The following is a 24,878-nucleotide window of genomic DNA, read 5'->3' as shown; positions in this document are numbered from 1 at the left end:
CAACATGCTACTGTTACTCCACCTCCTGCCACCAATACTCAAAATACACCTACTTCTCAACCTACTGATACTCAGACTCATGACAGTAGTCCTTCTCATGTTGAGAATGAACACCATGCCGACTCTTCTCCTTTACCACCACTTGAACCTCATCAACCATCACCTCCACCTATACATATTCCACAACACCCTGCTCCTCAACCTAATGTTACTTCCACCTCCCAAAGGAGGTCTGGCAGATCCAGGTCCATTCCTAGCTGAATGCAGGATTACATCTGCCATACTCCTTCTATTCCCCATTCTAGTAATGCCACTTGAACTTACCCTATGCAATCTTACCTGAGCCTTGATAATGTCACTCCTAAATATCAGTCCTTTTTGGAAAATTTGACCTCCATCACAGAACATCAATGCTATGCTGAAGCTGTCAAGGATCCCTTGTGGATAGAAGCTATGAACCAAGAGTTGCAGGCTCTTAAAGATAATCAGACCTAGTCCCTTATGCATTTACCACCTGGTAAGGTGCCAATTGGTTGTAAATAGGTGTTTAAGGTCAAACTCAAGGCTAATGGAGAAGTGGAGAGGTATAAGGCTAGGTTAGTAGTTAAAGGCTATAACCAAAAGGAGGGGTTAGACTATCAGGAAACATTTTCCCCTGTAGTTAAAATGGTAACTGTGAGGGTTGTTCTAGCTATGGCGGCTGCTAATGATTGGTGCTTACATCAAATGGATGTTTCAAATGCTTTTTTACAGGGTGATCTATTTGAGGAGGTATACATGATTCCTCCATAGGGCTTTGGTAGTCAGGGGGAGAATCTTGTGTGCAGACTGCACAAATCCCTTTATGGCCTCAAACAAGCCTCAAGGAAATGGAACTTAAAGCTTGTTGAAGCCCTTATCAAGTCAGGCTTTACTCAAAGTCATTTTGACTATTCACTCTTAACTAGGAAAGTAGGGGACAGGATAGTGATTGTCCTAGTGTATCTGGATGATTTGTTGATCACAGGAAATGACCAAAGTTTGATTCTTGAAGCCAAAACAGCACTGCAAGACATGTTCAAGATGAAGGATTCAGGTGAGCTGAAGTACTTTCTAGGAATTGAGATTGCAAGGTCAAAGAAAGGCATCTTGATGAATCAAAGGAAGTTTGTTCTAGAATTGATTACAGAACTGGGGTTGTCAGGGTCAAGACCTGTTAGTACACCTATGGAGTATAATTTGAAGCTCACATCTGTGAAGTATGATGAATATGTAGATGTTAAAGACAAGAAGCATGGTGACAAGGGCAAGAATGATGCTATACTTACTGATCCTAGCTCATACCAAAGACTAGTGAGAAAACCATTGTACCTTACCATGACCAGACCTGATATCACATATGCAGTGCATGTTCTTAGTCAGTTTATGCAGAAACCAAAAGAGTCACATCTAGATGCAGCAATCAGGGTAGTGAAGTATGTGAAGAATGAACCTGGTCTGGGAATTTTATTGAGTTCAGAGTCAGTATCACATTTGATTGCATACTGTGATGTAGATTGGGCTACTTGCCCAAACACAAGAAGGTGAATTAGTGGTTATGCAATGAAGCTGGTAAACTCCTTAATATCATGGAAGGCCAAGAAGCAAAACACAGTGTCAAAAGATCTGTTGAGGCAGAGTACAGGAGTATAGCAGCTGCAGTGTCTGAAATTTTATGGTTGACTGGTTTGTGCAAAGAATTGAACTTGAATCTGAAGACACCAGTGGAACTGTGCAGTGACAGTAAATCAGCCATCCAAATTGCAGCTAACCCAGTGTTTCATGAACGAACAAAGCACATAGAGATTGACTTGCACTTTATCAGAGAAAGAATACAAGATGGAACCATCAAGACCACTTATGTGATGTCCAAAGATCAAGAAGCAGATCTGCTTACAAAATCTCTAGGAAAGGTACAACACAACTATCTTCTGAACAAGCTAGGAGTGCTGAACATATTTGCACCACCTAGCTTGAGGGGGACTATTGAGAATTAAAGGACTAAACAACAAATTAGTTGATTAGCTGGCAGTGGCAATTCTTTAAATAAGTGGACAGAGTTAGTTAGTTGAGGAGATTAGATATTTAAATGACAGCTGTTAGATTAGTATAAGAAGACTCACTTCATATGACTGTAACACAATTTTTCATATATGAAATTCAATTTTTCATCCACATCTCTCTCTCTCTCTACTTACCGTTGCTTCCTTTAGAGCTTAATCACCATTAATGGAGGTTGGATATAGCAATTTTATCAAGATTGTAGTTGGTATTGGAACAAGCTGAACTCCTTAAAGACTGTTATGGTTGAGTGGTATCAAAACAAGAAATACAAATTAACTACCAATGACACCTACTCTGTGACTAGTAACTATAATGCTCTACTAGGGGCTCGGGTCAGACTTAAGTGTAGCAGAACTGATTTGGACCAAGCTCATGCCGCCTAAGCATAAGGTGGTCATTTGGTTAGCAAACCAAAACAGAGTGCTTGCAAAGGATAGGATGTTGAAATTGAACATAAAGGTGGATGAGAATGAATGTTGTTTATGCTCTGCTGGGGTGGTGGAATCTGCAACACACTTGTTTGCAGAATGTGATTGGATATCTGCTGTTAGAAATGAATTAAACCAGTGGACTGGGGTGCATATGGTGCAAAGGGATGTGCCTAATAGTCTGTTATGGTGGAAGGGTAGGAAACGGAAGAAGCTAAAGAAAGAAGTCAAGCTAGCAATATGGGGAGCCATGGTATATCATACATGGGAAGCACGGAACTGGAAAATATTTAGGAATACAGTTGTTAATACAAGTTTTGCAGTTATACAAATACAGAAAGAGGTGAGAGCAAGGCTGGATTTACTGAAGTATACAAGAAGAGCTGATAGATATCAATATTTGTTTCAAAGACTAGGTAGTGGATAGCATACTATTGTGTAATTCTTTGTTTGTTTTTTTGGTTGGTTTTTATTTGAGGCTTAGCTGATCCTAGTACCGTTTCGAGGCGGGACACTAGGTGCTCTTTAATTGTAAAGAATTTATTAGTTTGTTGCAATGGTAATTTTACAGTTATTAAAAAAAAAGAATTAAAAAATAATCTCAAGCTGGTTTTTGCCAATTGCCATGTCATTTTTCTATATACTATGTTCTATTCATAGGTTTGACAATTTGTCATTTTCTTCAAACTACAAATTTCTGCTTCAACCAGTTTATTGAAATTCCATTCAGAAAAGATTTCTGAACTATGATCAAAGAGAAGTGAGTTTTAACCTAAAAGTCTTTGTTCCAAGAAACGGAAGTGAGTTCTTACAGTTAAAATTTCTTCTAATTCATAGGAGTACTGTAGAGTAAAGTAATAAAATTGATTTACACGACAAGTAAGAAGCAAAAAGAAAAAAAAAAATTAAAAGAGCATGCACAAGAAGGGATAAGAGTTGTGTGAATGCTATGTAAACAAAAATAACTTAAAGCCAATACTTAAACTCAAAGTATATCATCAACCGAAGAACTTTCTTTCATCCCAGCGCATCAGTCGAAACTAGGGCTTATGCAATAGAATCAGAAAAGGCTGACTCCTCTTTCCAAAGAAGAGTGCCTGCCCAGGCTTGCTTTTTCAATTCACATCTATGAGCGAGGATTCCTCTATCTCTTGCTCGCTTCGATCGGATTCTGACAGCGTCAAGTGGCTAAACGCCCCCTTAGAGATAGGGAAAACATTTGCTTCAGGTTGCTAAACTGTTGTTCCCCTCCCAAGAGCGGGTTCAGTTTACCGAGTTGACCGAGCTCGAGTCAGGATACAGCTCCGAAGAAGAAGGTTTGGATCTTTCAATTTTATGTCGTGAGGGGGGGGGGGGGGGGGGGGGGCTGAATAGAGAAATTCTCTTCCCACATAGCGCAAGCTAAGCGCAAATAGAAGCATCCATGAGTGAGAACTAGAACAAGAGAAGCGCTTTTGCTCCTTAGAAAGCGAACGGTCAGCGCGAAGGTTCAAGACTTAGCCGAGCATTAGCGAAGCTAGATTCTCATAGCGAGGCGCTGTAGTAGCAGCAGTACAGAAAATAAGAAAGCATTCAACTAGCTATTTCATAAAGTTCATTCTACTTACCAAGATATTTGCTTGACATTGAACAGAAAGAAGGCAAATGAAGAGTGATAAAATAAATTGAAGTGTCAACTCAACATTATGCACTTTACAATAGAGTAACACAGAGAATTTCAAAAAACCACATATAAATTCCAATACATGTGAAAAGACAATACATTTAATTTACACGTAATTTGAGTAGAAAACACGAGCTTACCAATAAAACTGACATGTAGATTAAGTGGCAGAAGATGAAAAGTTCTTCCCATAAATGAACCAACATTAAGAAGCAATTACTCGTACTCCTTCCGGATTGAAAAAAAAAAAGGTCCACTTAGCCTTTTTTTTTTTAAGTAAAAAAGAGTTTTCACTTATCAAATCAAGAAAGAATTAACCTTATTTTTTCAGATTTGCCTCTATTAAGTGTTATGTGATCAAATTCCAATACTTATCTAATTAGGGGCAGTTTAATCAAATTACTTTTTTTTTAGGAGTTAGTTTTTTTTAAGGGGTGTGGATGACCAAGTGGACACTCTTTTTGATCCGGAGGGAGTACTAGATGCTTCATGTACTCTATTTATGGGATTTAGATACTTGGCTAAGATGGTTAGTCTATTTCTATATTATCCAAATATATTACTCCCTCCATTTACTTTTACTTGTCCATTGTGGACTTTGCACATCCCTTAATAAATAATAATTGCAATGTTTAATTTACCATGATATCCCTATGAAGTGGTGCATATTTTTAATAAATTTTAATACTATGGGTAAAATAGGAAAAAAAAAATTATCTTCTCTTGATATGCTTAAGGTGAGAAGAACTGGACAAGTAAAAGTGAACGGAGGGAGTATGAATTTTATCTGTTTAGTTGTTACATTATGCATGGTCTTGGTATTGAATCACAACTTATTTCTTTAGAATGTTTATGAATTACGAGCCAAGATTTACTCGATCGGGTAGTAGTCAAGTGATGCCGGTCCATATTCTTCGAATTTGGGTCGTCAGTCGTGAATTAAGTTGTTTCTTGTTTAGAGTGACTCGTGACAAACAAGAAATAACGATAACAACCGCACCTAAATTCTAAATAAATATGTTATATGAACCATCATACCAAATCCTAAATAAATCAAAATCTGTTTATATGAACCATCACTGTCCACGTAGCTCCAACTCTAAATTAAGTAGGACATTATAGGCCAACATAGTTGCAAAACCAAAGGAACCAAAAATATCAATGAGAAAGAAAGGTCATACGATAGTAGTTGCAGTGGACTTATCAAGACAGATTTAAGTTATGTGCACGAGTGTAAAGGATTATTACATTATCAATGTAGTGGGAGACTGAATCCATTCGACTTCTAAAAATTAAGGATTATTAATCCTTAACTTTTCAAGAATTCCTTCATCAACAGTTGTGAATGACTGAATTTTTCAATCTTTTCGACCTGGTTTGCACAATTATCAACTAATGTTTACTGTACACAATTGCTCCCACTTTACCAGATTTTTTGTCGGGAACATAGTTCGAACCCCGTGTCTTGCGCCTAACCCACACCTTCATTGGGTGCATACATTCCATATTCATTGAAATCCACAGAATAGACTTGCAAAGAGGAACACAACACTAAACAAGTTTAACAAACTAGGAATTTATTGCTAAATGATTATATCATAGATAGCATATAAGGAAAACAAAAATTTAAGGGTTTACATTTCACTGCCTCCACTCTTTAAGCAAACTAACTCATAGAGCCCTCTATACCTACCACCAATGACATACCATTCCTAAGAGAATATCAATATATATATACTTACAATGGATCATGATTTTGGATTTTAAATGATGTATATTTTTTAACTAACTACCCTACAAAAATGAAATAATAGGACTTAGAATTTACAACAGAGAAGGCTTTGCCTCCAACTCCTGTGTTTCCGCCTTTCTGCCTTTGCCATTCTTACTGGACTACTGTTCCATTCATATTGCAAGCTGTAAAGACAAACACAAGGAACATGTTAATAAAAAACCGACAGCAACCGGAAGATAATGTGAAAAAAAGGATTGTAGCATAAGATGTCGTAAACAATTACACTGGGAAGGCAAATGATCTGGTACTGGTTGTGCTGCTATCTGACCGAAGAGAGACGTTACCCGAATGTAATATAGGACCTGAGTAAGTAATCAAACCAGATGCAGGCCCCGCTGCCGAAAAACTTGCCTCTCCATCTGCAAAATGACCATGACCACCAAGTGGGAGATTACCAGAGTTCTTATCCTCGTGATTAGCCACATTTTGGGGGTCGATGGAGTCCACATTATTGGAAAAATGAACTTGACTAGTAGCTGAAAAGCTATCAGACTTCCCGTCCTTTTGACTGGAGACGGCCTCTAATTTAACGGATTGTTCAGGCAAGTTTTTGGCCACTTTCGCCACGCTGCTACTTAAAGCCAGTTCAGTCAAGTTGAAGTCACGAGTAACAGCTCCAGCTTCCGACTTGCTATTGTTAAAGATGTTGCTAGCTGGCCCATTATTGTTTGTTTCATCAGCTGCCGAGACTGCATTTTGGCTGTTCAAAGCTATTATAGAAGAATGCATCTGCAGTTCAAGAAACTGCATTTGTATTCAAGTTTTACCACAGGTATGTATGTGAAAAACATGCACATACACTATCAGCCACATGGCATCTAAGTATAGTCTACCCTCTGTATAACAGTGTCGCATGTTCAAATATTTTTTGGCTGCTATAGCAAAATGCTGTTATAAAGATCATATAACATAACATAACATGAAAGATCGGTTCCACAGAAAAATGGTTGTTATAGTGAAATGTTGTTATAGAGGATGGTTGTTATAGAGAGGCCTGACTGTATAGGTGAACTTTTAAATATTACATAATCAAACCTGATCAGGCTGCTTTGCTGATTGATCGACATCAGAGTTAGATTCTTTAGAATTCTGATTGTCGGATTCTTTTTCTGATATGTTAGTAGCTTTTTCCGTTGTAGTACATTTTGATCCAGAAATCTCCATCACATCCTCCCGATAAGAATCCTTATCAGCATCTTTGCTCATGTTATCATCCAAGAAGGGGTTTAAACCATTTGGAACAAGTGATTTAGTACCCTCATCTTCTTCAGTTGTATGACTATCTGCGGAAATTTTGAAGTTACTTTCAACTGATGAAGCTTTGGACTCGTCTGCTGTGTTTCTAGGCTGATCATCTTTCCTGCTTTCAGTTACAATTTTATCCATGATAGGTACACCCTCATCCATGCATATGTCTTTCATAATGTTATAGTTACTCTCTTTGTAGCAAATTGCCGATTCTGGAAATTTGCATTCCACGACACCCTTATCAGTATATAAATAAGTGTCTGTATCAAACAATTCTGAAAGAGAGGTAAATTGTGCATTAGAGACTACGGCTCCCTTTTCTTCATCATCAACGAAATCTGGAATACTGCAGGGGTGACCTCGATCTTCTGTATCACATGCAAAAGGATTTCCGTTTCTGTTGCAAGAAGTTAAATTAGGCAGGCCTTCATTCAGATCATCATTCTTCACAGGTGAAGCTCTAATTTCGTGTTTGTTACTTCTTGAAATATCTTCAGAAAATGCAAGGTCATCAAGTTCCTGAACATTCCGGAATTCATTCCTCTCTTTTGTTTCACACGCCAAAGAGTCTTTAGTGCCATCGTAACCACTTGAATCAAGCAGATCTTTTTTCGGAAAGACTAAAGGCTTAGAGTCCTTGTAACCATTTAAGTGGTTTATTATCTCATCCAAATTTTCCGTCATGGTAACCTTCGCTTCAGTGCGTCAAGACACTGTTGTACCATTCAAATGTATCAGAATCATGCACAACTAATACAAACAGATGATCGATGTCACAGGCGATTTTAACTTCTCGATGCAAAAATCAAGAGGAGAGATAATATGTTATAGCGAGTCCTGTTCAGATGCAAATTTGACAATACAACTTTAAGATGTAAACCTTTCCAGAAATAGTAAGGCAACGATAATCAAAAACAGGATGTATCAATTTCATTCATTCCATACTGTATTAAAATAGATAAAAGCCTTTGGCGAGCTTAAAACCTAGAAAGATGTATCTTAGCAGCAGTAGCAAATTGCAGAAATAAGAGGTTTTATACTCACAAGCTTTCATAGATTACATCAGTTCGTCAAATCCGGAGATATACTCGGAAGCAGTGAGGCAAACATCACCTGGTGAGGGCTCACAAACCTGTGTCAACAGAATTTACAAATTATATTTAGGAGGAATTGGCTGTGAATACTTGCAAATTCCTTGAATAAGGATAATTTTAGCAACATATTCAAGCTAAGAAAAGAAGCAGCAGATAACAAAATAGCAAATTAAACTAGTTGAGCAAATTAAGAGTTCTCAAAGCTATAGTTTCTCTATATCTACACCTATCCTTGCACTAACATACAAGTCTCTGACCATCAGAACCAGAGCCAAAATTTCAACTTTATGGATTCTGTTTTTTTAGAACGAGGACCTCAAGTGGTAATAATAATTGTACATACCTAATACTCTTTTAACACAAATAAATTAGTTGAGCAAAAGTTACTAGGTTCAACCGAACCCGTATTCGGGTTTCTAGCTCTGCACCTGCTGACCATATACAATAGGAAGCCTAAAAAATGAATTAGAATGGCTTATCTATAACAAATCAGCTGATTTTCTGTGTACATAGGATACGCATAAATTTAAAATAATGTAAAAACAATAAAAATCCCAAAAGTGCATAATGACCTCAATCAAATGTGCCAGGAAATAACAAAACAAAGCAAGTTGCCTTACCTCCTGTACAAAAAGTCACTTTTAATGTTTAATAGCCTAACCACATCCACATAGGATCCTAACGTTGTCAATAGATAATGAAAAAGACAAGAGCTTGTCATTTCACCTTGAAAACTTTGTACAAATCTTTAACGGCTAAAATACAAAGCCCGTTTCATAAGTCAATGACCAATCCCCACCATTTGTGTTTTGTCCTTTAGCTATCTAAAAATAAATTACTAATCACTTCTAACTAGAACTAATAGTAATATTTTAATTCACCCCCTTCAAAAGAATTAGTTAAAAATTACTACTGTACTAGAAAACAATCCTTACATTCTGGCAGGTTCTTATAGGATCCCAAGAAAATTCACAATCTCATAAGCCATAAAATATCTGACTAATAAAAGGTAATATTGTTATTTTAATTTCTTTAATCATATGATTAACTTATTACATTATATATGTGGAAAAAAGGATATAAGAAGGATGTTCCCAATATTTGGGTTTGGGTTTCTTTATGATCCGTGACGGAGTCAGGATTAAAAATATAAATAAGTAAATATACGAATAAGTTCAGGAAATTCAGCACATATTAAATATATATAAAAGATAATTTAAATCTTATACATAAAATATAATTGTTTGACGAAGGGTATTCAGGTAAACCCTGTTCGACACCCTAGCTCGGCCCATAATTGTATCAGAAATGAAAAACAAAGAGAAGAACAAGATAACACTAATAAAGTAAAAGCGATAACCACATAACTGCAAAAGCACAAGCTAAACCAACAGATAAATCCCAAAATCTGAGATCAACAGACATATAGATATATACACACAAAATAGAGAGAGAGAGATATATACCAAGTAGTGAAATCTTGAAAAATGGGAAAAAAGACAATCCTTTTGATTTGAAACATAGGCAACTAAGAAACAAAATGAATGTGAAAGAAAGAGCTTTTAAGTGGAACAAGAAGAGCAAAAAAGGAAAAGGAGGAAGAGGTAGAACTTAGGAGTATTAACTCAGCAACCCCAAATGGTAGTTTCCTTCTCTGAATGCAATTAATACTCACTTGTAATTCTGTACACACTTGACACATACATGTCTACTGTGCTTGTAGATATATAGACTATTTTAGAGAAAACCGATGAAGTGGCAAGTATTGAATTATTCTTAGTTAATTCAACACGGGACTTTGCGTGCAAATCCTAATTTAATCGGACTCAAATGCGGATAGTAAATACGGGATAGGAAATAAAAGAATAGAGAGAGAGAGGCTAAATAGAAAGAGCAGTACCGGAGTAATATTTTTATGAGTCTATTTACAGGCTTATTCATTGATCAATAAGTAATACCTTAGTTCAGTGTACACACTAATTATAACAATTATTTATCTTGAATCCATTACTCTTTTCGTGACAATGGTATATATATATATATATATATATATATATATATATATATATATATATATATATATATCACAATCAAAAAATAAGATCAACAATATAGTACTACTTACTACTTTAGATCAACTATATAGACTATGGTAATTTACCTACTGTTGGAAGGCTGCGTGCATTTAAAGCAACAGTGAACAAATAATACTAGTGGTGCTAATAAATGGAGAGAGGAACAGAAGAAAAAAGAAAAGTTTGGAAAGGCATTAATTAGGGTCTATACAGAAGGATAGTAACAGCAATATTAATTATTGGCCTCTACATTACCAAACTAAATAAAATAAAAGGGCGGCTTACCGAAAAACAGATCGAGTGGCGTGTCGTTTGCGTAAATCAAATCCCAGTTAGATCCACAACTAGTAACACGTATATATAGTGTTTCTTTTGAACTTATCATATTGACGGTTCTAAAGAATTCGCTCTTATACTACAACAACTATAATATTATACCCAGTAAAATCTCACAAAGTGAGGTCTGGAGAGATTAGAGTGTAAGTAGTACTTACCCCTATATTGCGAGGTAGAGAGGCTATCTCGGCCCAAGAACAAGCAATTCAAAGAATTCACTCTTATACTATAAATATAAATTTGGGTGTGGTAGAGAAAAATTTAGAGAAGATTTGGTGAGATGTGGAGTGTGAGAAATTAAGGAAAAGGAGATCAAGGGCAGTGTTTTAAAAGGCGTTTTCGAGGCGAGCCCCGGGGCGAGCCTCGATGCGAGGCGTACCTAAATTGCCCCGAGGCTATGGTGGGAGGCGAAAGTATCGAAAGGCGTACGCCCAGCAATTCGGGGCGTACGCCTGGGCGTTTGGGGCGTACGCCCGGGCGTTTAGGGCGTAAGCCCAGAATTTTTTTTCAAACTAAAACGAAATTTGTTAAATAAGTCCTTAGTATAATGCCCAAATTCTCAAAAGTCAACATGTAATTACTCAAATGTTTTAAAAAGGAACTGAAATATTAAATTTAAAAGTCAAGACTTTTTTTTATTGCTAGAATGCCTAATATATGTTCTTTTCCAACTATTTATCTTGTCTTCTACTATCTCAAAAAAGTAACGAGCAGTCACTTGTACTTGTAAGTAGCGTATAATAGATTGTTCTAATTAGTTTTTTTTGTGGGGGTAGAGCATATATATATATATATATATATATATATAGACGTATAATATATTGTTCTAATTTTTTTTTTTTTTGTGGTGGAGCATATATATATATCTCTTGAGTTCAGCCGGTGCTCTTTGGGCCCCATCGTCACGTGAACTTTTATATATATATATATATATATATATATATATATATATATATATATATATCACTTATTTATAGTTTTCTTCATTTTTTACGCTATTTCACCTATTTAAAAGTATTGATTATAATTATATTATTTTATAAAATATTAAAAATTAAAACCCCATGGGGCTTACGCCCCGTGCCTCGGGGCTTACGCCTCACTGAGGCAGACGTAAAACGCCCCGCCTTACGCCTTCGCCTTTTAAAACACTGATCAAGGGTGACAATGGAATGGAAGAGCTGACTTTATTTTTTCAGGTTATATTATGTATGGAGGGGAGAGAGGAACAAAGAGAGAGTCAAAGGTGAATATGAGGACTGAATTGTTTGGTTGGATTTCTGACATTTGTTTTTGGCCATAATATGGTCCCCTATTTTAGTATTAAAAGTTGTGGTGGCATAATATATATATCCTTCAATATAGGAAGGTATTATCCCCAAAGTAAAATTCCTTAAATCCGGATTAATGAAGCAACAGAGACTAGAGTGAATATAACAACAGCAACAACAATATACCCAATATAGTCACACAAGTGGGGTCTCGGGAGATAAGATGTACGCAGACCTTAATTACATTTATCTTTGTGAGAGTAGAGAGACTATTTCTGATAGACCTTCAATTTAAAAGAAATATAACCAAAGCATGATAGAACAAGATAAACAAAGCACCCGGCGTAAGTAGTAATAAAATGAAGAATAAGATACTATGCGAATACTAAGTAAAATTACTAAATAAGGAGATGACGAGAAGAGGAGACTAGCTCCTGCCTCTCCCTCGTAAAAAGTGCTACAATACACAGCTACTAGAGTGAATATCGAACCCGAATAACGACCCAAAATAAATCCCATAATGTTATACACCACTAGTTTTTTTTTTTTTTTTTTTGGGGATTTTAAGTCACTAAATGTGAAATATCACTATAATTAAGGGTGTTTTACAAGAATGCTTTAGAGGAGAGTGGTTTTAAACTTTTGACTGCGTTTGCTTCTGCGCAAAACTTCAAGTTTAAAAAGTTTTAACTTTTGATCATGAAGATTTGTCCATGAGGCAAGGGGATGTCAAAAGTTCAAAATCGCTCATATTCAAGGTCATCGGATCGGATGTAATTTTCTGCATAATTAACCGGTAGAGTAGTAATTTGCTTCCAACAAGCACAAGTATCACGCAATTTTATTCACTAAAATTTAGATAAATGAAAATATTGTACTACCTTTTTCTCTTTACATCAAAAAGGATTTAAACTCTAATTTCCAATAGGTCGATCCGGTTTCATCTTCAGTTGTTCCTCACACACATATACTCTGTATGCACACAAGTTTGAGTTAGTGAGTACACGAATCCGCGACTTAAATAGCATAAAAAAAAAGTTAAACCAAACTAGTATAAAAAAAAAAAAAAACATAAGTAGTATTCACGCACGAATTTCATGCGTGAAAGGACCAAACTACAAAAATGCAGTTTTGGCCTTTCACGCACAAATTTTGTGCGTGAATGGGGTATCCAATTTTGTGCGTTAATGGTGTAGTTTTTTTTTTTTTTTTTTTTTTTTTTGCGTTACCTTTCCAATCACTTTTTTTTCATACTTTGGGCAAAGATTAGTCATGTTTTAAAATCCCAAAATATCAATATTTTATATAAAACTTAATATTTTTTTTTGCGCACAATAATGTCAGCTCATTACATCAAGTCCACCTAAACGTTTGGATCGTCGTTTTAGGGGTTCTAAAGTGCCTCGAAGCAAGTTTTGAAACTTGTAATATTTATAGGGTTTTGATTTAAGTGTTTTATTATATTTGAATGTACAAATTTAAATATTTGATTTAATAATAATTCATCCAATACGAGAGGTCTATACTAAGTAAAAAATAATTCATTCCATTTAATTACAATACTAATTCAAAGCAATACAATAATAAATTACAATAACAATACAATCTTCAAGTGAAAAAATATATTTTACCCTTTCACGCATAGATTTTGTGCGTACCTAATCTGTTCCTGAAAGTGAAAAAATTATATTTTACCCTTTCACGCACAAGATTGTATTGTTATTGTAATTTATTATTGTATTGCTTTGAATTAGTATTGTAATTAAATGGAATGAATTATTTTTTAATTAGTATAGACCTCTCGTATTGGATGAATTATTATTAAATCAAATATTTAAATTTGTACATTCAAATATAATAAAACACTTAAATCAAAACCCTATAAATATTACAAGTTTCAAAACTTGCTTCGGCGCACTTTAGAACCCCTAAAACGACGATCCAAACGTTTAGGTGGACTTGATGTAATGAGCCGACATTATTGTGCGCAAAAAAAAATATTAAATTTATATAAAATATTGATATTTTGGGATTTTAAAACATGACTAATCTTTGCCCAAAGTATGAAAAAAAAGTGATTGGAAAGGTAACGCAAAAAAAAAAAAAAAAAAAAAAAAAAAAAAAACTACACCATTAACGCACAAAATTTGTGCGTGTTCTTTTTTTGATGCCCCCCCCATTCAGGCACAAAATTGGATGCCCCATTCACGTACAAAATTTGTGCGTGATATGCAGTTTTGGCCTTTCACGCACAAATTTCGTGCGTGAATACTACTTATGTTTTTTTTTTTTTTTTTATACTAGTTTGGTTTAACTTTTTTTTTTATGCTATTTAAGTCGCGGATTCGTGAGTACACATGTAGTTAATTATGGTAAAAAATGTGAATCAGCTTCTTTTTATTTTTAACCACGTATTTAACATAAATTACGGAATATCAAGTTAGATAGTACTAGCGTTTATGATGTTGATCTCACTGATATTCAAATTTATAACACCACGACTTCCACAAATTCATAGCATCATAGTTCAAAGTAGTCTTTGCTTTTGTGTCGTCGGGTCGGGGATTAAGAAACAACTTATGACACAAAATAATTTAATTATATGGTAACTTTCTATCGTAATTATCGATCAAGATATACTTTTGGCAATTATATTGATTAATATTTACAACAAGATTAAATGTTAATATATTTACTAGACACAACCTTGTTTAAAGATTTAAAAATTAGTAGGTCAAAAATATAGTACTAGTGAGTAGTAGAAAGCAACAACTTAAAAATCTTTTTATTTCAACATGTTATTCTAAGATGATTGACTTACAAAAAACAAGTAAAATGACAACAGTTTTGATCAGAGAGATTTTGTTGCTCTGTCTTATTCTTTTTATTTTTTTATTACTAGTTTGCCAGAAATATTCTCTGTTTATGTGGGTATCTTTTGTCCTGTAGTGGTCAATCTGTACATGTAATTATTGATGGCTCTTTGGGTCCACTTCTGTTGTACTGCATATTTTTCATGATTTCCCACCTCTTTATTCTTTTTCTTCTTTCTGAACTGCAATTATTTACCTACTGGATTATCTAAAAACTCAAAAGATTTTATTTAGACCTACTCGTCAATGCTCCTATATTAATAGCCGCAGGTTCAATTTGTAATGTTAGGGCTCGTTTGATATTTCTGATGAGATAGATAAGGATATACGTCCATTGAGATATTTCATGAGATTAGCTATAACATTTTTTATATATAATATCTAATCTCACCATTTTAGTACATCTCAAGAGATTGTTATCTCTTATCCCACCAACCAAATAAGAGATAAAATTATCCTGCATTTTATCCCGAAAGAGTTATTCCTTGTCCTGTCAACCAAACGATCCCTCTTAATTTTTTTTTCTTATCTGAAATTTGAATCCTAATCTTTAAGGTTTTTTTCACTCATTTAATTTTATTGCTAGTCCATGTCATAGGGTGCAATGGGTGCGTTCTTCTTATGGCTAGGCTCGCCTCAAGATAGTAACGACGTCCCAAACTAAATTATAGTGAAGTAGAAAGTTCTCTTTCGGTAAAATAAGCCGAACCAGACTATTGACACCCCTATCTATATATAGGGAAGGACACTTCACATTCGGTATTATACTACGTTAAAAACAAGTCATGTTAGTTTAAAACTTCAATTACTCTCTCCGTTTCAAAATAATTGTCATGTTAGTAAACACTATGCTAATTAAGAAATCATTAAATATAATGTGCAGTTTACTAAACTGCTCTTATTTATTTGATGCTTTTTTTAAAAAAAAAATTGAGCAATATTAAAGAAGACTACTTCTTTAATGCTAAAGGCATAGCGAAAAATACTTAACATTTTTGTCTTGAATTACAAAGGTGATACTTAATTACTTATTTTGAGACGGAGAGAGTACCAAATAGTCTCATCAAACAAGAATTTTAATTACGAAGAAATATGTAATTAGCACTAAATTAGAGTTGAAAGCTAAGCAAGTCATCATAATTACGCTTCTTTAGCTGCTTTCTTTTCTACCTCCCAATAAAATATCAATCCAATAGGCTTTTTCACGCTGGGGCAGATACAGATGCTTAAGTATTTACACGAATCCACTAATTTTTGTCCATATATATCATACTAGCAATACATGCTCGTGCGATGCACGAGCCGAACATGTCTATTCATTTCAATTAACCAAGTTTTAAGGTTTGCATTTTAAAAATAACTTTTAAAAATATTGTAATTGTTATTATATATAACAACATATACAAAATGTATTTTATGTACCATCACTTTAGTTATAATTAAAAAATGGAGTTGATGGAATTAAGTCTTTGAGATGGAAAGAGTCGGACTTTTTTCTCATTATCATGACAATGAAAGTTGTTCATCGATGTAAAAGAAAATTAGTAAGAATATGAGGAAAAATTAATATTTTGATTTTAAATTTTTTCTTTTACATTCTTTAATATTTTATACGTATACCGAGATTGATATCCATTTCAATTAAGTAACTGTTCAGATCCAAACATGAGAACCATTGTTGTATATATTGGATTTTTTAAAAGCAAAACTAATAAAATATTTTTATTAAATTAATTAAAAAATATTTTATAATTTTTTATGTTAACAATTATAGACAAAACAAATTGTTACAAAGAAATCAAAATTAAAAAGATATATGTTATATCATTAATCACCAAATTTTAATTCTGAAATGAAAATATAAAGAAAACAATAACCAGAGACTGCAAAGAGAGTAAATAAGTAAAGTATTGACAATGAAAGAAAACGGGGATAAAAGTCACTCCCTCCCTCCACTTTTACTTGTCGACGTTAACATATCAAGAATAAAAAAATTCTTCTTTTTATTTTACCCTTCACATTAATTATTCATTTTCAAATCATTTTCTGAGGCTATTGAGACTATACACCAATAAATATGGATATTATGATAAAATATAGTATACTTTATTTATTAATTCTCAAAGAACGTGAAAAGTCAAAAGCGAACAAGTTATGTGTAGGAGAATTAAAATAACTTTTGGTACAAATTTGTATTGCTATTGTTCGTCATCTCTTCACGTTTAAAGTATTGACAAAGAAGAAAAATTGAGATAAAAGTCACTCCCTCTGTTTATTTTTACTTGCCCACGTTAACATATCAAGAGAAAGAAACTAATATGGTAATTATTAATTAGTATGAAACTTCAATTATGTTGATTGTGTATAAAGAGAACGACTACGCATATATTATAGGCCTATATATTTGTATACATGTCATCCTTTTTCTTGCATTCCTTTATTTATCATGACGACCATCAAGTTAGGCAACGCAAGAAGAGTGAGGAGAATCATGCAGAAGAGGCTGACCATTAATTTCCATGGAATTAATGAGTGAATATTTGTGTGTTCTTATTATTAATTTTACCCTTTAATTACTCATTTTCAAATTATTTTCGAAGGCTCTTGAGACTTACACCAATAAATATGAATATTATGGTAAAATATATACTTTCTCTGTCCTATATTACTTGTCACTTTCCCTTTTGCAGTCTCTCTCCAATAAATACATTTATTTTCAAGAACATTTATTACTAAGGGTAAGATGGGAAAGATTTAATTAATTTTATCTTATAATTTTATTTTGGTTTTGTAAATGAACAAGTAACTTGGACATATATTTTTAGTAATGTGGCCACGTAATACGGGACGGAGAGGAAAAGATGTAAAACATTTAATTAATTTTATTTTGGTTCTGTAAATGAACAAGTAATTTGGACGTATATTTTTAGTAATACTGAGTACTTCATTTATGAACAAGTAAAAGTGCACGGACGAAATAAATATATGTCAGACAATTAAAATTGAAATGCATACTTGTATACATGAGCAGATAACAAATATTCAGTAAAAAAAAATTAGTAATGTGGCCAAGTAATATGGAATGGAGGGAGTACTTCATTTATTAATTCTTAAAGAACTTGAAAAGTCAAAAGTCAATAAGTATAAGTACACGGAGAAAATAAATGTGTTGGAGAATTAAATTTAAAGTGCATACGTGTATACATGAGAAGATATAAATACTCAGTACTATGACATATGACCACGTGGGATAAAAAAGTAGTTGGTTAAAATGTACAATTTATATAGCTTGTGGTAAAAAATTCTATTGTTGTGTTAGTCCTCTCTGCCCACTTAGATATACTAGAAATAGAAAAGAAGGAAAATATAAAATAGAAAAATAGACATATATTTTTAGTAATGTGGCCAAGTAATATAGACGAAGGGAGTACTTCATTTTTATTAATTCTTAAAGAACGTGAAAAGTTAAGTATAGTAATGTGGTCAAGTAATATGGAACGAAGAGAGTACTTCATTTATTAATTCTTAAAGAACGTAAAAAGTCAAGTAATGTGGCCAAGAAATATGGGACGGAAGGAGTACTTCATGTATTAATTCTTAAATAACGTGAAAAGTCAAAAGTGAACAGGTAAAAGTGCACGGAGAAAATAAATATGTGTCGGATAATTAAAATTGAAGTGCATACACGTATACATGGGAAGAAAATAAATATTCAGCAAAAATGTGAAAAGTCAAAAGTGAACAAGTAAAAGTGCACGGAGGAAATAAATATGTGTCGGAGAATTAAATTTGAAGTGCACACATGTATACATGAGAAGAGAATAAATATTCAGTACTATGACATATATCCACGTGGGATTTATAACAAATTAAAGTGCACGGAGGAAATAAATTTGTGTAGGAGAATTAAAATTGAACTGCATATGTCTATACACGAGAAGAAAATAAATATTCAGCTAGAACACGAAAAGTCAAAAGTGAACAAGTAAAAGTGCACAGAGAAAATAAATGTGTCGGAGAATTAAATTTGAAGTATATACGTTTATACATGAGAAGGGAATAAATATTAAGTACTATGACATATGTCTACGTGGGATATAAAAATAGTTGGTTAAACTGTACAATTTATATAACTTATGATAAAAGCATTCATTGCGTGTATAATTTTTAAAGCCCACGGTACAACCATGGGAACCTGTGTTCGTCCCTTTACCACATTTATATATAATAGATACTCCCTCTGTTCCAAAAAGATTGTCCTCTTTTGACTTGACACAAAATTTAAGAAACAAAGGAAGACTTTTGAAATGTGTGGTCCAAAATAAGACTTAGATAGTTGTGTGGTTGTAAATCATCTCATAAAGTTAAATTGTTTCTAAATTTAGAAAGGGAATAATCTTTTTGGGACAGACTGAAAAGAAAAGGAGGGCAATCTTTTTGGATTTTCACTTTTACTTGTCCAGTATTTCAAAAATAAATTTTCACTTTTGCTTGTCACTTTTAGCATATCAAGATAAGATAATTTTTTTTTTTTGTTTTACCTATAATATTAATTACTCACTTCAAATTATTTTTGAAATCCAATAAAAATATGCACCAATTAATATGGGTACATTGATAAATTATATATTTAATTTATTATTTTTTAAACAGCGTGAAAAGTTCAAAATGAACAAATAAAAGTGAACAGAGAGAGTATTATATATTTTAATAACTATATTCAATATTTATAATATTTGATTATAAATTCAGTTATTATTAAAGTATTAGCTTAAAGTCATTTAAGGAACACAGAAATTTCAAATTTTGAATCCGCCAGCAATAAGTGGATTATCTGGGCCCGAATATTAGAAGCATGAGTGTGCTTTCTTGACCTTAGAATTAGGAGCCATTTGTTGAACAAACAAGGATAAAAAATTAATCTCCTGATTAAAGTCAGCATAACTTGTACATTATTTGGCTGCGTGAATAAGGAGATCAATCAATCTACTCATTAGATTCAACATAATTTGTACCTTATATGGTTTTAAATTTGCTCGTTCTTATATATAATACTCGCATAAATTATTCAGATAATTAATTATGTATTATAATTTTATGCGAGATAAAGAGTAGACTAAGAAGTTTAGATATTAACAATACATGGACTAAAACTACTAAAATGTCAAAGATTCCCTCATGTTTCCGGACTCGTGTTTCTTTAATATGCAACAAATTAAATATGCAATTGGAAATAATCTTTGCATTATTATGCATATAGTATTAAAATATTAATTATTCTTGCATTGCTAATCTCTACATTATTAATCATTGTACTGTGTAATTTTGTCTTCGAACCAAACGGTCCCAATTGTGAAGGAGCGGAAATACATCAAATTTTTCTGTAATTTACGCTTTTGACATTCGAAGTTATTACTAGTAAAATTTATTGCATGGGGATCCAGAATGGTCGGTTCTCTTAAAGTCAAAGAAAACACAGGAAAATCTGCTTCCCTGTTTCCATTCCCAATTGTATTTTGTGGAATTTTACTAACTTCGAAATCTCAATGAAAGCTCTTCACCGATTTTTTATTATCAAAATTTTTTTACACTCTCACTATATATATCTAATCCCTCCATTTACTTTTATTTATCCACTATGCTAGAAACAAATTTTTACTTTTACTTATCCGCTATAGCATATCAAGAAAAGATAAACTTTTTTTTCTTATTTTACCCTTAATATTAATTACTCATTTTCAAATCATTCTCTAAGTCCAATGAGACGATACATCAATTAATACGTATTATAATAAAATATATACTTCATTTATTAATTCTTAATATGTACTATAATAAAATATATACTTCATTTATTAATTCTTAAGGGGTGTGCAAAGTTAAAAGTGGACAAGTAAAAGTGAACGGAGGGAGTAATTGTGTGCTCCCTTAGTTCACTTTTACTTGTCCACCATGAACTTTGCACACCCTTTAAGAAATAATAAATGAAGTGTATAATTTATCATGGTACTCATATTAATTGCATATTTTTAATGGATTTGAAATATGATTTGAAATATGTAATTAATATTATGGGTAAAACAGAAAAAAAAATCTTCTCTTATATGCTGAAAGTGACAAGTAAAAGTTAACATGTATTTTTATAATACTAGACAAGTAAAAATGAACGGAGGAAGTAGTTGTGTACACCATATGTTGATGAAGTGTACTTCCCTATTTTATCTCATTTCGGAAAACAATAAGTTCAGTTCATGAAATTACCACACCAAAATTCACTATCTTAACTCCCATATGCTCACTAAGCTATTCCAGAAGGATAGCCTAGTGACGAAGATCATGCTGCGCAATTATAACACACTAACAGTAATGTCATGAATTCGAATTTCAGTGATTATTAATATTTATTGTATATCACATTTGTCTGTTAAATACTCCCTCCGTTCACTTTTACTTGTCCAGTATTTCAAAAATAGATTTTTACTTTTACTTGTCACTTTTAGCGTATCAAAATAAGATAATTTATTTTTTCCTGTTTTACCCATAATATTAATTACTCACTTTAAATCATTTTTGAAATCCAATAAAAATATGCATCAATTAATATGGTACATTGGTAAATTATACACTTCATTTATTATATCTTAAACAATATGAAAAGTCTAAAGTGAACAGGTAAAAGTGAACGGAGGGAGTATGTGAAAAAGAATACCTCATTAAACTAGTTGGTATTTTGGATTTTTTGAGATAAATTTATTTCTACTACTACTGTAAGACGCAACAGAATGCCCATATTCCAACAACAATAACCCAGTGAAATCCCACATCGTGGGGTCTGGGGAGGATAGAGTGTACGCAGACCTTACTCCTACCACGGTAGGATGACTGTTTCCGAAAATGCCCATATTCCAACAAGTTTATATTTAAGGAGATCTAATTGCCTACTTAAATCTCACTTAATACTCCCTCCGTTCACTTTTACTTATCCACCATGAACACCCATTAAGAAATAATAAATGAAATGCTTCATTTATCATGATATTCATATTAATTGGTGCATATTTTTAATGAATTGAAAGATGATTTGAAATGAGTAATTAATACTATGAGTAAAACAGAAAAAAAATTATCTTTTCTTGATATGTTAAAAATAATAAGTAAAAATGAAAATTTATTTTTGAAATATTAGATAAGTAAAAGTAAACGGAGGGAGTAATATGATGTGACAATAATAATAAAGTCTAACCACATGGTTCAATGTACTACCATCGAACCAAAAAAGATGTTTGTATCCGAGTAGAAGTCGTCGTCTATTTGTGGCAGCATACAATATGGTGATAATAAATACGAAATGATTTCTTAAGTATTTTAAATTACAGTTAACAAATGAAAGCACATTGTTGGGCAATCCTCATGAATTTTTTTAAAATAGAATAATTACCAATCTGAAATTGGATATCTATTCTTTTATGGAAGAGTGACATACACTCTCCTTACCACATGTATATTTATTTGTTTTCTATATTTTTTTTTTTAATTCTTTTCGTTTATGTGGCAATTTAAAACAAAAAATCGAAAATTGAATTTTCTTTAAAAAAATGAAAAATGGATATTTAAAAAATTCTGAAAATTTGATTTTTTTTAAAAACCTGTTTAAAAAAAATGAAAATATGGATTTTTTTAAAATATGGAAAACTAGATTTTTTTTTAAATATTTAAAAAAATCTAGATTTTCATGATTTCATTTTTTTATGACAATTTTATTTTTCAAATAAAATCTAGATTATTTAAAAAAATAATTAGAAAAAGTGTTTTTTCTTGTCAAAATGTGAAAAACTGAATTTTTATGAAAATTTGGAAAAACTATTTATTTTTTTAAAATGTGGACAACCCGCTTTTTTTAAACTAAATCTGGAAAACTAGATTTTTTTTCATATATAGAAAAAAAAAATTAGTTTTCCACATTTAAAAAAAAAAATCAGTTTAGAAAAAAACTTTAAGCTTTAATGATAATAAATTAGGTGTAATTAATTGTGAAGTGCCCAATTAAAAAATGACATGTGTCAGATTTTATGCTTCTCACTCTCCCAAAAAGAGGAAAATACAATCTTATTGCCATGTCAGCGCTTAGGGCGATAATTATTCTGTTTAAAAAAGTTTAGGGAGTTAATAGGACCCTTGAAAAGATAAGGTGTGTCGTAGCAACTTTGGTTAAAGTTCAGGGGGATAACAATGTCTTATCCCTATATTGTACGTGTTAAAATTAAACCTATATGCAAAAGAATGAATTACCTAATTAAACTCAACATCAATAGAACATTAAATAAATAAAAAACTATTTAGTCATATGGAGAAGTTATAGTCGTGTTGTATGTAGAGATCTAGTAACTCAGTTGGTTGACTACCTGAACTCTCACCTTGTTGGTGAGGGTTCAAGTCTTGACGTTGTAATCCGCTTCCCCATTTCTCCTTCCCCTACTCCTACCCCTCCCCCTATGTAATAATTTTTTTATTTTAAAAATTAATAATAATAATAATCGTGTTGTATGTGAACTTGTCCTTTTTTGCTCCAGCACAATTTTAATTCCCAACAAGACTCTAGAAACTCGTCTTTCCATATCCTTTTATTTTTGCTTTCATCCTATCCTTGATGAAATTTAACACGCTTTTCTTTCAACTGATGTATAACAATAGGTAGTTATGTTCGATCTAAATAGGTCTTTTTCTTTGACCCACCGAATTTAGGTTAGATAAATGTAACAGAAAATCAAAAACTAAAAGTTTAAAAATTGTTACTGGATGGTTCTTTTTTCTTTTTCATTTTAAAGAAGAATAAGGGAATGGTTGTCACCAACTAGTGCTTTCTTTATCTTTCTTTTGTTCATTTAGTTAAAAGTTAATATCAAACTCGGCAACATTTGATCAATGTAGATCATTGAAATTTAACGTGGATGAAAAAAAAAGGTTCATTGAATTTTGACTTGAAATGAAAATGAAAAAAAAAAAAAAATCATTCAAATTTGACATGTGATAACTAGGCTATCCCTTTGGTATGGTATATTGAAATTTGAAGTCTGTGACAATTTGGCTATTCCATTCGAGTATCGGTATTTTATTTAAAAACATATTATCATTAAATATATGTTGTAAAAGAGATGGTTCCGAAGCCCTTTTTTGCCGGAAAACTATTGATTTTGCTAAGAGTAGTTAAAACTTGACTAATTCATTTCATTTGATCAAGATAAACAAAAGGAAGACGATCAGTGGCTTCTATGTTCTTTTTTCTTTAATTATCTGATACCTAGAATTTATTGACTCGACTAATTCAGATGATAACATGAGTAAACCTTAAATGGAGAAATGCAACTATCTCATACGGTTCGGAGATGACTCAGCTGTTAGTTAGTATCCCTTGATTTCAGGGTGGACCTTTTCAATTCCAACTTCATGACCCGAGTGGCAGAGAACAATCCGAATTGAGGCAATTTTTGGCCTTACAACCTTGCTTCCCATTGTAAACGCCATTGTAGCGCGTGTTTGGCGCAGCCCATGATCAGTAAGGATTAAATGGAAAAACATGATCATGTCGAGACTGAGGCAAGTTATTATTGGTTTTAAGAGAAGAGGTGGCTGAGACCAAATGAGGTCTAAGCCCTGCATCTAGTAATCAATAACGTTTACTCAATGTTATTAAATTGTCACGTCTTTCTCAGATGTACACAGGTTAAGCTATCACGCATGTGAAGGGAGACCGCATAAATTATGAAATGGTTCAAATTTTTAATATGATGATACCTATGGGCAATGGGAAATTTGGTCGTTCTTTCTCGTTTAATCTTTTCTCTTTTGTTTTGGTTTCTGAGGGAAAACATATTGCACGAAACAACCTTGAGCACAACATTTAAAAGTCAAGTTTAATAACGACAACAACAACATATCTAGTGTAATCCCACAAAGTGGAATATGGGGACTTGGTATGTACGCAAACCTTACCCTTACATTGGAAAGGTAGACAG

General features: G+C 32.7%; 1 protein-coding gene across 15 annotated transcripts; it reads right to left on the bottom strand.

Annotated features, from left to right (window-relative positions):
* Window positions 1–5,733: 5,733 nt before the first annotated feature.
* On the bottom strand, window positions 5,734–11,023 carry LOC132613828 (uncharacterized). 15 transcript variants are annotated; one of them, XM_060328104.1, is made up of 5 exons: window positions 10,880–11,023; window positions 8,261–8,348; window positions 7,004–7,929; window positions 6,192–6,712; window positions 5,734–6,090 (listed from the first exon to the last, which is right to left on the bottom strand). In XM_060328104.1, the coding sequence occupies exons 3-5, from the start codon at window positions 7,898–7,900 to the stop codon at window positions 5,991–5,993; spliced, it is 1,518 nt and encodes a 505-aa protein (XP_060184087.1). In that variant the 5' UTR covers window positions 7,901–7,929; window positions 8,261–8,348; window positions 10,880–11,023; the 3' UTR covers window positions 5,734–5,990. The 15 variants fall into 15 exon arrangements, with proteins under 15 accessions (XP_060184087.1, XP_060184079.1, XP_060184082.1 ...); XM_060328096.1 differs by having other exon boundaries at window positions 7,004–8,053; window positions 10,880–11,022; XM_060328099.1 differs by lacking the exon at window positions 10,880–11,023 and adding an exon at window positions 10,671–10,734 and having other exon boundaries at window positions 7,004–8,053.
* Between the last annotated feature and the right edge of the window lie 13,855 nt (window positions 11,024–24,878).

The sequence above is a fragment of the Lycium barbarum genome, chromosome 10 (assembly GCF_019175385.1).
Source record: "Lycium barbarum isolate Lr01 chromosome 10, ASM1917538v2, whole genome shotgun sequence".
NCBI lineage: Eukaryota > Viridiplantae > Streptophyta > Magnoliopsida > Solanales > Solanaceae > Lycium > Lycium barbarum.
This window is presented reverse-complemented; position numbering and strand designations above follow the sequence as displayed.

What these genes read in the sequence shown, in the direction of transcription:
- LOC132613828 (XM_060328104.1), bottom strand. Translation starts at nt 7,900, where the DNA reads ATGACGGAAAATTTGGATGAGATAATAAACCACTTAAATGGTTACAAG. An exon ending in CAGCAAAGCAGCCTGATCAG is followed by an intron (nt 6,713 to 7,003) that starts GTTTGATTATGT and finishes ATACAAATGCAG; the next exon opens with TTTCTTGAACTGCAGATGCA. An exon ending in AGATCATTTGCCTTCCCAGT is followed by an intron (nt 6,091 to 6,191) that starts GTAATTGTTTAC and finishes TTGTCTTTACAG; the next exon opens with CTTGCAATATGAATGGAACA.